Source organism: Bos taurus, chromosome 19 (genome assembly GCF_002263795.3).
Source record: "Bos taurus isolate L1 Dominette 01449 registration number 42190680 breed Hereford chromosome 19, ARS-UCD2.0, whole genome shotgun sequence".
In the NCBI taxonomy this organism is placed as follows: domain Eukaryota; kingdom Metazoa; phylum Chordata; class Mammalia; order Artiodactyla; family Bovidae; genus Bos; species Bos taurus.
Window position 1 is genome coordinate 34,583,782 of NC_037346.1, and position 16,167 is coordinate 34,599,948.

Here is a 16,167-nt window from a genome sequence, read left to right on the forward strand (position 1 = left end):
CTTCCTGGGAGAACAGACTAAGGCTGTGTGGGCAGCTCCCAGCTCCCGGGGCACTTAAGGAAGCCCTCGGGGAGATGACAGCACAGTGAGGTCAGCATCCCAGTCCCACAGACCCGCTGCGCCTGGTCCAGCGGCTGAGACCCCCAGTGGAGAGTCTGCCTGCCTGCCCAGAGCGGCCCTCCTGGGAGCGCTGCGGCCACGTGGCTGTCCTGGACATTCATGTTCTGCTTAGCTTTGCAGGTGTTCTTATGAACGGGGCAGCCGAGGCGCTCGAGATGCTCTCTGTCAGGGTGCTTTCCAACCCGGGTGGTGCTCTTGGGGAGCCCGTCTAGAGTGTGTGCTGAGTTAAGTACCTGCACACTTTTCTGGAAGGATCTTCCCAGATGCTCACAGGGAATTACTCTTCCTTTAACATTCCATCCAGAAAGAGCCGAGAACCACTGCCCTGAAAAATGGCCTCCTCTGGGTTTCTTTCTCTATTCTCTCTTGAATGTCTGTATCAAAGCATGTCCCCCAAAGCCTGCTGCTCAGAGGGGGCCACCCAGGCCTTGGGGGACACGGAGTCGGCACTGGGGCATGGCATGGAGGGTGGTCTTTGTCCCCCAGCCTGGCCTCGGGTGGCTGTGCCTGGGGCGTGAGCGTTGGGAACTGGGCATGGAGACCCAGGGCCGGCTGGCAGGGGCACAGTGCGGCCTCGCCTGGCCCAGTGTGGTGTGGTTTTGTCCGCAGTCCTCCCGAGCTGGACGCCTTTCCTAAATGGTCCCTGCAGGTGCGAATGGCTCCACAGAACAAACCAGAACCTTGGACTGGACTGTGGCTGTTTAGATTTTTTGCTTGGGGGACATCTGTGCCATGGAGTCCCTGGGCTCCGAGAGGGGCCCCCACGTGGCCCCGGGGCTGTGTGGGGACCAGAGAGGGAGGGAAGCAGGGTCAGTTCAGCACAGAGAGGACCGGCTGTGTGTTCTCGCCCACAAGCACGCATTTCTGCCTGGCAGAGATCAGTCTGCACAGGGCACTTTGGCTCCGATGTTCACTTAGCATTCCTGCACTGATTTCACTTGGTGGTGAGGCTGAGGCATTTATCATTTTTAAAAGGCATGTACGTTTGCGCCTTGTGGATGGACCTCGTCAAGGGGCCGTCCTCTCGTCTGTGGAAACAGCAGAGGTTTCCTCAGTTAGGCACCTTTGCCGAGTCAGCCCCCCTCCCCCTCAGCATTTCCTCAGGGCTTGTCTGGCTGGGTCACAGGGAGGAGCAGTCTGTGCCTTTCCTACTGAAGTTTTACCTACTATTAATGTTGGAAAAATTCAAGCATTTAAGAAGAGAGACCGTCTGCATGACCTCTCCCATGTGAGTGTGTGTGTGTGTGTGTGTGTGTGTTGGTTGGTGTCAGTGTGCCGTGGGAGGACGCCTCGCAGTCAGGTTGGGGTTGAACTGGAAGCCCTCAATGCCCGGCGCTCTCCCCTGGCCCCTGCCCTCAGGGTGCACCTGGGCTGCAAGCCCACTCTGTTTCCCACAGCCCTAATCTGAGCCCTAGCCCCTGAGAGACCTTTTCCTGTCAACTGGCCTAGCGGGTAATAGCCGGAGACCCCCTCCCCAGCCCAGCCTCCTCCCGCGCTCCCTGCCGCCCCCCAGCCCTAGGCCCATGTCTCCCCCAGCTCCTCTCTACACCTTTGTTTACAAGACCTGGGGAAATTCCCCATCCAGACCCCAGTAGCTCTGCCTCTAGAAAAGAAAGTAAAGTTGCTCAGTCATGTACCACTCTCTGCGACCCCATGGACTGTAGCCTGCCAGGCTGCTCTCTCCATGGGATTCTCCAGGCTCTGTCTCTAGAGAACATGTATTTAAAGCTATGGACTACCTCCTCTCCACCGCCCCGCCTTCCAGGGGAATTTCAGTTAGAAAGAACTTGGACCAGCAGCCCATGCCCGCATGGATGACCAGCCTCTGTTCTCCGCTGCTGGGCTGGCCTGAAGGGCTCCTTTGTCAGGGCCTGGGAGGACGAGGTGTCCTCATTCGGCCAGGACAGGGTGTGGGATCGGCTGGCAGGGCACTGCCCTTCGGAACTGAGCTGTCCGGGTGGGAGAGCAAGCTCAGGATTTTATGAATGTGCCAGTCTTTAAAGAAAGTAGATGTTTAAAGTGAGGAGAAACCTAAATGCAGCATGCTGGTCTGAACTGGATCCTAGACAGAAGAGGGTATCTTAATGGAAAAACTGGAAAACTCTGAATAGGAGTTAGAAGTCCTGAGCTGCTGTTAGCGTCTCACTTTTGACACATGAACGGTGGCCCTGAAGGATGTTAACATGAGCAGAAACTGGGAGACAAGCCCTTGGGGATCCTTGTACTATCTTGGCAGCTTCTCAGTAAGTCTGAAATTATTCCAGTATTGACAGTTTATTAAAAAAAAAAACAACAAGGGGAGCAGCTGACTGCACTTGACCCCTCACCCTTTTCTCTGCATGCTTCTCAGCCAGCCCTTCTCATCTGAGAGATTGGGGTGGTGGTGGCATGGCTGTGTCCAGGGGCTGGGGGCCCAGGTGTACTCAAGGCCCAGCCTTGCCTGGGGTGTCAGAGTCCAAGGTCTCGTGCGCCAGGATGACCTTGGTTGTTTCTCCCTGCCGGCCGTGTGCAGTTGGGCTGTTCACCCCTCGGCTTCTCTTCTCCCCTCTGACAAGGGCTGCCTTGGAGCTGGGTGGCACATAAGACTGTGTCTGTGAAGAGGCCACAGTGTGCTCCCTGGACCCCGTGTGAGAGGAGTGACTTCAGTGGCTGGGCAATTTGGGGTCAGCGGTGTGGCCGGTGGGGCGCAGGCAGTGCTCTGGGCTCCCTGCCCCAGGATCCACGTCCAGAGTTGGGAAACATGACGTCCACTGTGAGTGACTCGTGGGGAAACTAACAGCTGGGCTCTGAGATCTGGGAGCTTCAGCGTTTGGATCCCTAAGGAAGCAGTGCCTCTGCCCTGCACGTGGGCCAGGCCCTTGTGGGGCTTCCCTCTGAGGGAGACCCTTGTGGTGCAGAAGCCCTGAATCAGACAGCTGGGTGTTTGCAGGTTCCCAGGGCATCGAGTGACCAGGGTGGCTCGTGGACTGCTGTTTACCTGTAGGTGGCAGTGGTGACACAGGAAAGCGAGGGACACCCTGGGGAGGCGGGGGTGGGGGTGGGGGTTCCAGCCTCTGTGTGGCTGTGTCGGGGGCTCCGCAGGGCTTCCTGTTTCGTGTTGAGTTCACCTCCCAGCAGCCCTGTGAGAAGACTGCTGTGATTATCACATCTTACAGACAACAGAAAACCTTGAAGAGGTCACATTCCTGGGGTCACACAGTAATTGGCTGAAGTTTGAACCCTCCAAAGCCTGGGAAGCCTGGGTTTCAACTCCCTGCTCAGACTCCACTACGACGCCCAATTCTCTGGCTTCTGAGCCCAGAGGGAGATGCTGGGGAGAGCTGGAGCCTGACTCCGATCTCCCCAGGCTGCCTAGGGCCCCAGAGGATGTGCGGTCACCACTGCTCAGTAGCACAGGCCCTTTGCTCACCCACAAGTTCAGATGGAGAGCCAGGGTCCCCCAGTGGCTGTAAGATGGGAAGAAGCTCCCAAAACAGCATCGGGAGGCCTTGAGAACTCAGCTCTCATGTGGACCATAGACCATACCATCAAGTACGGGTGCCTGTCAGAAGCGCCCCTTGAGATCCTACGGCAGGAGGCACGGGGAGGCCGTGGAGTGGCGCTGTCCTTGGGCAGGCTTGTGGGGCACGGCTTTCCAGGCCAGAGAAGTCCCAGTGACCTCCTCAGAGCTGGACGCAGATATGAGACCCCTTAGCAGGCAGAGTCCTCAAGCCCCTGCTGGGGTTCCCGCGCTCACACTCGGGCAGGTGATCTACCTTTCCCTGAGGTGAGAACTCAGCTCCACTAGGTCTTCTTATCCCTGTGTTTCTTCTCATGGCCATGGTCAGGTTTGGTAAAGCCATACGTCAGGCCCGGGACGCTGACTTCACTACTTCTGTTCAACATAGTCTTGGGAGTCTTAACCAGAGTAGTTATAGGAGAAAAGAAAGGAAGGGCATCCAAGTGGGAACAAAAGAAGTAAAACCATCTCTATTCACAGATGATGTGACCTTGTATGTAGGAAACCCTAAAGGTTTCATGAAAAAAGAAAAAAAAAAACTGTTAGAATAAATAAATAGATTCAGCAAAGCTGTAGGATATGAGTCAACACTCAGCTGTTTCTCTACACAGCGAACAATCCAAAAAGGAAATTAAGAAAGCAATTTTATTTATGATAGCATCCAAAAGAATAAAATCCCTAGGAATTAGCCAGGAGGTGAAAGACTTGTACACTGAAAACTGCAAAACATTGCTGAGAGAAATGTTTTTGTTGTTGCTCAGTCACTCAATCATATCGGACTCTTCCTGGCTTCACGGACTGTAACCCACCAGCCTCCTCTGTCCACAGAATTTTCCAGGCAAGAATACTGGGGTGGGTTGCCATGTCCTCCTCCAGGGGATCTTCCCGACCCAGGGATTGAACCTGCATTTCTCGCATCTCCTGCATTGGCAGGCTGACTAAGCCACCTGGGAAGCCCAAAAGAAATGAGAGAAGATGAATGGAAAGACATCCCATATTCATGGACTGAAGACTTCATGCTTTGAAGCTGACAATACTAACCCAAAGTGATCTGCAGATTCAATGCAATCTCACTCAAAATCCCATCAGCATTTTTTTTTTTTTGCAGAAATAGAAAACTCCATCCTAAAATTCATATGGCATCTCTAGGGACTCCAAATAGCCAAAGCAACCTTGACAAAGGACAAAGCTGGGACTTCTCTGGTGGTCCGGTGGCTAAGACTCCTGAGTCCCAGTGCTGGGGGCCTGGGTTCCATTTCTGGTCAGGAGACTAGATCCTGACCAGAAAGATCCATGTACCTGAAGATCCACATACAGCCAAATAAATGTTTCTTTCAAAAATAAATAAAAATAAACATACTAAAAGAAAGAGGGATAGCATAGAAGGACTGACACTTCCGGATTTCAGAACTCACCATCATTAGAGCAGCGTGGCCCTGGCACAGGGAGAGATGGAGACCAGGGGATGAAACAGGGAGACCCGAGGCAAATCTTCCCATGGATGCTCAGCTGATGTCTGACACACGTGCCAAGACCAGCCAGTGGGAGAAAGAGTCTTTCCAACAGATGGAGCTGGGAAAACTGGGTGTCCACACGCACAAGAGTGGAGTTGGAACCTCACCTTATACCATCTAGAAAACTCAACGATGAATCAATTAATAGCTAAATATGAGCTATTAATAAAACTATAAATGTTTTAGGAGAAAACAGAAAGCTTCATGACCCTGGATTTAGCAGTGCAGAGTGGGAGAAGATACTTGGAAAGCATGTATCTGCTAAAGGATTAATACCCACTTCTGTGAGGTTCCTAGAGGATCAAGTTCAGAGACAAGAGAAGGGTGGGTGTCAACAGCTGGGGGAGGGGTGAGGAGTGAGGGTTTCAGGGGACTGAGCTTTGGTTTGGGAAGATGCATCATTTCTGGAGGTGGTGGTGGGGACGGTTACATGTACTTGCACTTAATGGCCCTGAGCTGTGCACCGAGAGGCAGTTATGGTGCTACATTTTATGTTACATATATTGTGAAAGTGAAAGTCGCTCAGTTCTGTCTGACTCGTTGCGACCCCATGGACTATACAGTCCATGGACTTCTCCAGGCCAGAAGACTGGAGTGGGTAGCCTTTCCCTTCTCCAGCGGGTCTTCCTGACCCAGGAATCAAAGCAGGGTCTCCTGTGTTGCAGGCGGATTCTTTACTAACTGAGTTATAAGAGAAGCCCACGTATATTTTACCACAGTAAAAAAAAAAAAAAAAAAAAAATCACCAAGAAAAGAAGAAAAAGTGTCCATAGGCCAGTATGCTGTCAGAGCAGAGTCGGGGACTGAGGGGGTCAGAGATCACCAGACCCGCTACCTCCTTTGACAGAAACAGGGCTCAGAGGAAGAAGCAGAGGAAGCTGGGTCCAGGGCCCAGGGGTGACGTGGCACAGCAGGACTGAGCCCAGTCTGCGGGTGGTGGGGCAGGGACTCCGTCTGCCTGCCTCCCGCTGCCTGCCAGTGCACGACCCTCGGCAGTCATCAGCTGGATGGCCCTGTCCAGGGACCTCCACCCCTGGGAGCGCGTCTGCACCTGCTTTCTGCCCCCAGGCTCTGATGGGAAGGTTCAGGGTGGGACCAGGCAGGGCTGCCTCACCTGCAGCCAAGGTCCAGAGCACGATCTCCATCAGGCCCCTGCCCTTGCCCTCTCCAGCTGCGGGGTGGGTACAGGGGCTGCCCCAGTCCCTGAGGACTTCACATTAGCCCTGTCTGGTCCTTCCTGGCTTGTCTGGTCCTGTGTGCCCTGCTTGCAGGGGCCTGCTGTGGTCTGGCAGTGTGTGTACCACTGCCAGGGAGTGTGTATGTGCCAGTGCCAGGGAGGTCTCTCTCACTTCCTCCCAGCTCCATGGCACCAGGGCTCCTAGGGATTGGGTCCCCAGGCTGCCAACGTATACATGGCCTGAGGACCACCGTGTTTTATTTTGCCTCCAAGTTACAGAGGAAGCTGCCTCTGGAGTCTCTGGGCTGGTCAGGTTATACTTTGTGCACCTTCTTCCGGCCCCTCCTCTGCCTTTTAAGAGGGTGAGGGAGGAGTGGGACCACCTGTTGTAGAAAAGGACACCCCATGAAACGGGGGGGCACCCCTGAAACAGAGAAACACCTCATGAAATGGGGGGACACCCCTGAAACGGACACTCCATGAAATGGGGGAACACCCATGAAACAGAGGGACACCCCCTGAAACGGGGGGACACCCCCCGAAACAGGGACACCCCTGAAATGGGGGGACACCCCATGAAACAGAGGGACACCCCTGAAACGGGGGGACACCCCTGAAACAGGGGATACCCCATGAAACAGAAGGATACCCCATGAAACGGGGGGACACCCCATGAAACAGGGGGACACCCCATGAAACGGAGGGAGTCTCTAGTGAAAGGGGAGCAGCTGCAATTAACATCCACCAGGTCAAGGACCCAGAGCAGAGGCGTCCATGGCTCTGAGTGCGGTGTTGGGACTGAGTTCTTTCCACCTGGCTGGTCCTCCTCACCTGCCTCACTGGCCTGAACCCATCCAGAGCCTAGAAGGCTGATCTCAAGTTGATGGGGCATGTTGTCAGATGAGTCCTGCCTGTGCAGACTCCTTTTCTCCTCTCCACCTCCGACAGGAAGCAGCCCAGCCACTCTGGGCTCCTTCTCACTCTTGATTATGGAGGAGGTGGAAGATTCGGCTGTTTCTCCTCCAGGCTCACCAAGAGGCTGCTGCTGAATGCAAAAATGCTAACCCAGCCCTCTTTAGCCTTCTGGTGCTGGCTGCTTCTGATGTTGCTGTATTTCACATCAAAGTGTAGAAATCAGCAGCCAAGAAACCAAGCCCCTGGACTGGACTGTCCTCCCAGCATCACGGCCCTGAACTTCAGAGCATGTGGGAGGGACATTGTGGGGCGGGGGGTGGGCTGCTACTGGAAAAGAACCTTGCCATCAGAGTCTGGACACCCCAACCAGGATGGAAGCTCAGAGCCTTAGCCACTGCATTGCCAGGGAAGTCCCAGGATTGACATTCAAGGCACCCTGGCCCCCAGCCCACACCAGGCAGGGGGCAGCCTTTTCTGAATGGAGAAAATGCCATGGCAACAGCATCAGGATGACAGGCTCTGAAGGTTTAATGGGCGCTGTGTCTGCCCCTGCTCCACCCAGCCCTGCACAGCCCTGTCCAGCTCTGCCTTGCCCCTGGCCGTTAGCATATCACTGGAGACCTCTGGAAGGTCAGCCCTTTGCTGCCCGGGTCACTGGCGCTTTGATCTGTCTCCATCCTGGGGGCTGGCTGGCGGGAATGACTTGCTCCCTGACCTCTGGAGCATTGTGTTTTTGCCGTTGCACCAGGATTTATTTATCTTCGGTTTTGACAATTTATGTGGTAACAGAAATGAGCCTGAACTTGGCGTCCTCTGGCCTGGGGAGGGAGCCAATGGGTGTGGCCACAGTTGGAGGGCAATCAGATCCAGCTTGGTCCCATGGCGGGAGTTCTTTTATGAGGAAAGGAAACCGAGAAGCGCTTTGAGCTCCTTTGTCAGCCTTCCCTGCTTCTTCTGTCTCAGCCGAGCCAAATACCCACAGTTGTATGTCTGTGGCATTTCCAGCAAAATGAAAATAAAGAGGCATTCTTCTGAGGTCGATTCTTTATAATCAAAAGGAGCCTCTATCTTTTGCTGGAAACTCAGAGCCCAGTGATTGAATAGAGGGTGCTGACCCCGAGGAGAGGTTCTCACGCCTCTGACCCCCTTCCCGGTGGTGGGGAGGAGGGGTGGGGAGGTTCACTGATGGAAGTTTCTTCTGTCAGGCCTCCAAGACAGTGTCCCCTGTCCCTGCTGGTGTCCCTTGTTCTCTCTTCCTGAGTCTGTGTGTGACACATGCTGAGATGGGACAGACCACAGGCGGACGGTGGCCCTTTGGCCAGCTGGTCTGTCCCCTCACTGGCTCCGAAGGGTAGCAGGTGAGCTGCTTTACTAGGAGGCTGCAGAGGCCCTGCTGTGTGTGACCCCAGGTCGGGGGGTCCCCTCCTCTAGGGGTAGGCCCTTGAGAGATCCGAGTGGCAGAGTGAGCAGGGGGCAAGGGTCTCGGCATGGACTCTCCAAACATTGCCTCGCGCTGCCCTCGCCTCACACAGCCTCTGCGTCCAGTCTTTCCGGCTCCGGACTGGATGTTGCTTTGGCCCTTCTGCCTGGGTGCCTGCCCCAGCCCCACCCCCATGACGATGTCCCCTGAGGGCCCAGCAGTGCTGCTTGCGGCTGGGTGGCGTGGCCTCTCCTCCGTCCTGACCTTTGCCTCTCTTCACAGGCCCCTGGCTCCTCCTCCCTTCCTCCCTCCCCACGCTTTTCTCCCCCAGTGAGGTGCCTGTGTGCGTGCTCAGTCGTGTCTGACTCTCTGTGACCTCACAAACTGTAGCCCACCAGCCTCCTCTGTCCGTGGGATTTCCCAGGCAAGAATACTGGGGTGGGTTGCCATTTCCTTCCTCGAGGCGATCTTCCCGACCCAGGGTTGGAACCCACGTCTCCTGTTTCTCCTGCATTGCAGGCAAATTCTTTACTGCTGAGCCACCGGGGAAAGCCCCCCTAGAGGAGGGGGATTCATCAAATGCTGCCTCTGCTGCAGCCAGGTGACACCATGGGCCCTAGTGAAGGGCCCCTGGCCCCCACCCAGCGCCCCGCACACAGGGCCTCATCCAGCCACTCTCGCCCCTGGGGTGGGCTTGCTCCTTTTGTGGGGTGGGGAATCTTTGGGTGTCAAGGATGACGAGTAAAGAGTGTGAAGAGGTTGAGGATACTTGCTTTTTGGTAAAGACTGAAGCAGTGAGGATCATCCACACACACCACGGGCCAGGGCACTGATGTCTGGAGCTGCGGCCGGGTTCCTGGAGTGTGGTGACTGCTGTCAATGGAGCATGAGCTCTGGGCTGCATGTGCAGGACAAGCGTGCCTTCCCCGCAGCTGTGTCCAGTGGAACCAGCCACTTCCAGTGTGCACAGAGGTCGTGGGGTTCACACTGTCAGTGGACGTGCATGTTGTATGAAGTTTTTGTTAGTTAAAGAGGCTGGTGACTGTCTTGACTGTCTCTCTGGAGAACTAAACAGTTTGGACAGGGCAGCGTTGGGTCCAAACTCATGGTGCTGACAGCTGGGGCCACATCAGCAAGTGCCCAGGCATTAGACAGACAGACCCAAGACCAGATGTCAGTGCCTGTTCAGCTGTGTGATCCTGGCTAGCGTCTCAACCTCTCTGAGCCTTGCTTCCTCTAAATATGGGAGAGAATACTGCTTGCCCTAGGATTTTAAAAAAACATGTTAAAATAGGTATAACAAAATGTGCCATTCTAACCACCCTTAAGTATTAAACACATTCATGTGGTCGTGCACCCACTCTCTGGACCTTTATCATCAACTCTGTCCCCAGTTCAGTAGTAACTCCCTACTCCCTCCCCTATCCCCTGGCACCCACCATTCTACTTTCTATGTATGAATTTGATTGCTTTAGGAACCTCCCATAAGGGGAATCATGCAGTATTTGTCTTTTTGTGTCTGGCTTATTTCACTGAGCATAATTCCCTGGAGGTCCACTCATCTTGGAGCAGGTGTCAGAATTCCTTCCTTTTTAAGGCTAAGTAATATTCCTCTGTGTGAATCTGCACATTCTGTTTATCTGTCATCTGTGTCTGGACACCTGGGTTGCTCCCTGGCTGTTAGGAATAATGCTGTTGTGAATACAAGTGTGGAAATATCTCTTTGAGGTGCTGCTGTCAGCTCTACTGGGTGTGGACCTGAAGTGGAGTTGCTGGATCATACGGTAGTTCTGTTTTCAGTTTTCTGAGAACCTGCCAAGGTTCCCACAGGGACAGCTTGTCATTTTCCATCCACACCAGCAGTGCACAAGGGTTCCAGTCTCTCCACATCCTCACCAGCATTGCTTTTGTTCCTTTTTTTTTTTTTGATAACAGTCATCCTAGAGAGAGTGAAGTGATATATCATTGTGGGTTCAATTTGTATTTCCCTAATGATTAGTGATACATAGCATTTTTTTTTTCAGGGACATGTTGGCCATTTGTATATCTTTTTTAAAAATTAATTAATTAACTTGGCGTGGCAGGGCTTAGTCGTGACATTCGGAATCTTTTGTTGTGGCGTGTGGGCTTAGTTGCTCGGAGGCATGTGGGATCTTAGTTCCCGGACCAGGAATTCAACCTGCATCCCTTAAATTGCAAGGCAGATTCTTAACTTCTGGAACACCAGGGAAGTCCCTGTGTATAGGTTTTTATTTTATTTTTGAGAAATGTCTGTTTGGGTCCTTTTGTTGTTGTCATTGTTGTTTAGTCACTAAGTTGTGTCCGATTCTTGGCAACCCCATGAACTGCAGCCCACCAGGCTTCTCTGTCCTTCACTATCTCCCAGAGTGTGCTCAAATTAATGTCCATTGAGTCGGTGATGCCATCCAACCATCTCATTGTCTGCTGCCCTCTTCTCCTTTTGCCTTCAATCTTTCCCAGCATCAGAGTCTTTTCCAATGAGTCGGCTCTTGGCATCAGGTGGCCAAAGTACTGGAGCTTCAGCATCAGTCCTTCCAATGAATATTCAGGACTGATTTCCTTTAGGATAGACTGGTTTGATCTCCTTGCTGTCCAAGGAACTCTCAAGAGTCTTCTCCAACACCACAGTTCAAAAGCATCACTTCTTCAGCCGTCAGCCTTCTTTGTGGTCCAACTCTCACATTCATACATGACTAGCAGGAAAACCATAGCTTTTACTATACAGATCTTTGTCAGCAAAGTGGTGTCTCTGCTTTTTAAGACATTGTCTAGGTTTGTCATAGCTTTCCTTGCAAGGAGCAAGTGTCTTTTAATTTCATGGCTGCAGTCACCATTCCCAGTGATTTTGGAGCCTAAGAAAATAAAGTCTGTCACTGCTTCCACTTTTCCCCCTTCTATTTGTCATGAAGTGATGGGACTGGATGCCTTTGCCCATTTTTAAATTGGGGTTTTTGTTGTGTTTGAGTTGTAAGAGTTCTTTGTTTATCCTAAAAAATATTAGCTCCTTATCAGCTTTGCACATATTTTCTAACATTCTGAACATATGTTACTCTGTTTTTACTCTGTTGATTGTGTCCTTTAATGGCCAGAAATGTTTACATTTTTATGCAGTCCAGTTTATCTGTTTTTTCTTCTGTTGCCTGTGCTTTTGGTGTCATATCCACGAATGAAATTATTGCCACATACAATATTATGTGGGCTTCCCAGGTGGTGTAGAACCCACCTGCCAATTCAGGTGATGTAAGAGATGAGGGTTTGATCCCTGGGTCAAGAAGATCCCCTGGAAGAGGGCATGGCAACCCACTCCAGTATTCTTGCCTGGAGAATCCCACGGACAGGGGAGCCTGGCAGGCTATAGTCCATGGGATCGCAGAGAGTTGGAGATTACCGAAGTGCCTTAGCACCCACACACTGACATCATGAAGCCCTCCCCCTGCATTTTCTTCTAAGAATTCCAGCGCCTGGGAGTTTAGTGACTGAAGGACAGTATTGGGGGTCACCCCTTGACCCCCTGTCCCAGGTGTTCTCTCGGAAACAGCCCTAGAGCTGCTATTGGCTCAGCCCATCTGCTTGAGGGGGCAGTGGGGTGCATCCGGTCCCCACTCTTTTCTGCCAGGCCCCTTATTCCAGGAGAAATGTAAAGCAGCTTTCTTTCTGAATTTGCAGAAAAGGCAACAGATGGCTCCCTGCAGAGCGAGGACTGGACATTGAACATGGAGATCTGCGACATCATCAATGAGACGGAGGAAGGGTGCGTGTCCCCTCTGCCCTCTGGGCAGGTGGCCTGTCGACCATGGAGTCCCACCTGGCAATGCTCGGATGCTCCGCCCTCCCGCCGGCGCCCCCAAAGGTGCTGCTGGAGTCAGAGCAGTGACCCCCTCTTTAATAACCTGCTTTTAATCACAAGTGAAAATGAAGTTGCCTGGTTACTGAGTCCCCTGCAGCCGATCCTCCCTCCCTCTCTGCAGCCCTAGGCTGTCTCTGCCCTGCTTTGCTGGACTGGATGGAGCCCCGTGAAGAAGAGAGCCCTCAGGGTGTTTAGTGGGCGGTGGAGCAGGGAAGACCTGCGAGGCCCAGGCGCCCCCACCCCTGTAACGCCTGGTCTGTTCTGCTGCTGTGTTTACATCCTCTTCTGCATCACAGCTGCATTCTGCATGCACTTCTTCCAAATTCGTTGGTCTTTGACTCTCTATCTGCACCATAAAAATGGAATTTATGGTAGTAGCACCCTCATCAACCACCTCCAGACCTGGGCAGCTCCGGCCTTGCCCTGAGCTCTGTCGTTACTGGCCTTGCCATGTGGAGGCTGGGGACCAGCTTTCTGATTTCACTAAACAAATATTTTCTGAGTGACCACCTCATACTCAGCCCCAGGGGACAAACAGACTCCCTCGCTCGGCGCTGACATTCCAGAGAAGGGAGGCAGGCCGTGAACAAGACACCCTGGTCAGCTGGTGACTCAACTGTGCAGAGCTGAGCTGGGGAGGAGAGGGCAGTGACCACTTGTGCACAGTCACCGAGGAGGCTGGGAGGCAATGGGGGCGAGGGGCTGCCCCTGCCCTGGGCCCCCACCCTGTATCCGGCCCTGGTTCTGCCAGCCTGTGCAACGGGGCCAGCCCCTTTGAGTGTTGAGGAAGCTGAAGCTTGCCCTGGTTGGCCCTCGCCCAAGGTTAGCACAGTTCGGAAGGGCAGATGCAGGACGAAAGCCCTGCTGACGGGCTCCAGCCCGGAAACTCTGGGTATGCTTCCTTCATTTATTCAGAGCTCACCTGGCAGGTTGGGGTCCTGGTGGGCACAGGTTTGATGTGCTCTTCCACAGGCCCCTTGCTGGGCTTGCCCTGATGCCCAGCCTAAGGTAACCTCCAGCCTGGGGCATTGTGTAGCCACCCCTGGTGCCCTGGCCCCTTGGTCACTAAGCAGCAGTGCCTGGCAGAATAATAACCCCTAACCCGGATGTCTTAGATCCTGTTTCCCAGGCATCCCTGGACTACTAGTCAGGTGCAGGCACCTGGGTTTGATGAATGCTCCCAGAAGAGTCTCATGGTGGTTCTGGTGAGGATCATGGTCATTTTTATGACCATCTCGGACCTTCCCCAGCTCACAGAGTCCTTGTGCCCAGCCTCTACGCTGGAGGAGCCCAATAACTGCAGTGGAGCAAGGGAACAGCTAGGAGGGGTGGCAGGAAGGGAGTGGGGGCATCCAGGGTATGAAGGGGGTGCAGCCTCATCCTCCTGGGACACAGGGAGGAAACAGCTCAGAAGCAGCAGTCCTGGTGCCGAAGGACCAGATGTCTTCAGGATGACTAGAGGAGCGTGGGGTCTGTGGAGACTCTGGGGAGGCCAGCTCCTGTGGCCCCGATCTGTCCCCCAGAAGCTGGCGGGTACGGTATCCCCTTCCTGCTCTCAGCCTCTGGGTCCCCGCTCTCCTGCTCCTGGCTCATGGCTGATCTGCTGCTGCAGGGAGCTGTGTGGGGCCCCCGACAGGACTTGGATCCTATCTCCAGGCTTCTCCCTGGGAGAAGGGTAAATAATACTTGCCTTTGTGCTCCCTCTCAGGCAGCACCTTCCCTCTAAGTTGGGAGCTACAGCATCTCTGATTTCCCTCCATTCATCCCCCATTGGGAGCTTGTGTGCTGTGCTCCCTGAGCCGCAAGTGAGTGCAGCCCTGGGTGGCTCTACCCATTTAGTGCTCCGTGGAAGTTCAAGGGGAGGGGATGAGACTCTACTTGATGGAGCCTTTGAGACAGGAGAAATCAATCACACTCCTGGCCTGTGGCCATGGAGCTCCACCAGCTCAGGTCCACAAAGTCCTCAAAAGCAAGAGCTTGTCAAGTCCCTTTTTGCAGAAATCAGCACCTCTTGTAGGAACTGCTGCCACATTGCACACACCTCCAGCAGGGCCTCTCCCCAGGGCAGTGCTGCTGCAGCCACACAGACACAGCACACACACACAATAAACAGACACACAAGAGCACACACACAGCACATACAGGACACACACTGCACACACATGAGCACACACAGCACACAGAGCACATACATACGAGCACACACGGCACACTGCACACACACAAGAGCATACACACAGCACACACATACACAGCACACACAACACACAGGAGCACACACAGCGCACACACATGAGCACACGGCACACACTGCACACATACACACACTGCACACACGAGCACACACAGCACACACATACAAGCACACAGCACACAAACACAAGGGCACACACACACGAGCACCCACAGGGCACACGCACACACTGCACACATGCACGAGCACGCACACACAATACACACAAGAGCATACACACAGCACACACACACAAGAGCACACACAGGGCACACTCAGTGTGTGCACCCTACACACATACACATACACTGCACACACACAAGAACACATACACAGCACACATACACACAGGGCACACACAGCACACACACAAGGGCACACACATGCACTGTGTGCACACACTACGCACAAGAGCACACACAGAACACACACACACCTCCAACAGGGCCCCTCCCCGGGAGCAGAGGACTCCTGTGGGCAGCCTGACTGCAGGCTGGTGTGTGTGGTTCCTTCTGGAAGCCTCTGCTTTCTGTCTAACTGGGCTAATTGGCAGAGCTGCTCCCTCCCCTCCCCCAGCTTTCTCACACACTTTAAAAGGACATTTTTGTTTGGCAAGTAGGTAACAAATATTTCTGAACTATCAAGATAGGAGGGCCCCAGTTTAGACCTAGATTATGCTGACCTGCAGGTGGGAGCCCAGTTCTGACAGCAGAGGGCAGGGGCTCCTGAGAGAAGGTGATGTGGTGCTGGGGGTGGGGGTTTCATGCCCAGGTCACTCCTGGCACCACGGCTTTGCTGAATCCTGGCTGAGAGTAAATGACACAATGTGTTAGACACAGGGCTGCACCCAGTACATGCCCTCCTGGGCAGGCTGGGGACCCACCTCCCAGCCATGTCCGAGGTGTCAGGAAGAGTGTGTCCTGGACGGTCAGCACATGATGCAGCCGTGTCAGCTGGAGGCCCTGCAGTTCTGCCCCAGGAAGCCTGGTCAGATCTGGAGCCTCAAACCCACAACTTCTGGACTTTTGAGCAGACTTACTTCAGTTTTCTCAGGGAGAAAGGTGCTCCCCGGAGCCAGAGGCTGGACATCCAGGCCTGTGCAGGGACTTGGCCAGGTTCCCTTCTTGAGCCCACCTGCCAGCTGGCTGGTCATTCTTCTGGAAGAACCATGCTTGCACATGATGCAGAATTCAAGGAGGCCGGAGCCTGCGTGTGACCCCAGGAACAGTCCCTGCTCCTCAGCCCCACGCCCTTCCTGGGGCAGATCCCTCTAGGGTCCCCTCCCTGTGGACATCGGACATGTGTGCTGGGTGCTCCTTGTCCTTCCAAGCTCATGTGGCAGCATCCCCTCCGCCCGGCTCTGCAAACGATGCTGGTCCTTATCTTTGGACCTGTGTGAGGAGCTTCTGCGTTCCTCAGTG

The 16,167-nt window shown here is 53.9% G+C and overlaps 1 protein-coding gene across 19 annotated transcripts in view; it reads left to right on the forward strand.

Moving 5' to 3' along the window:
• Window positions 1-16,167, forward strand: part of TOM1L2 (target of myb1 like 2 membrane trafficking protein) — a 71,504-nt gene that overhangs the window by 26,875 nt on the left and 28,462 nt on the right. For 12 of the 19 annotated variants that reach the window (NM_001435175.1, NM_001435178.1, NM_001435177.1 and 9 more), the window contains exon 2: window positions 12,333-12,417. In NM_001435175.1, the coding sequence (NP_001422104.1) occupies window positions 12,333-12,417 (85 nt within the window). Of the gene's footprint in view, window positions 1-12,332; window positions 12,517-16,167 lie in introns of all 19 variants that reach the window. The other 7 variants (NM_001435174.1, NM_001435176.1, NM_001435180.1 and 4 more) reach the window with 1 other exon arrangement.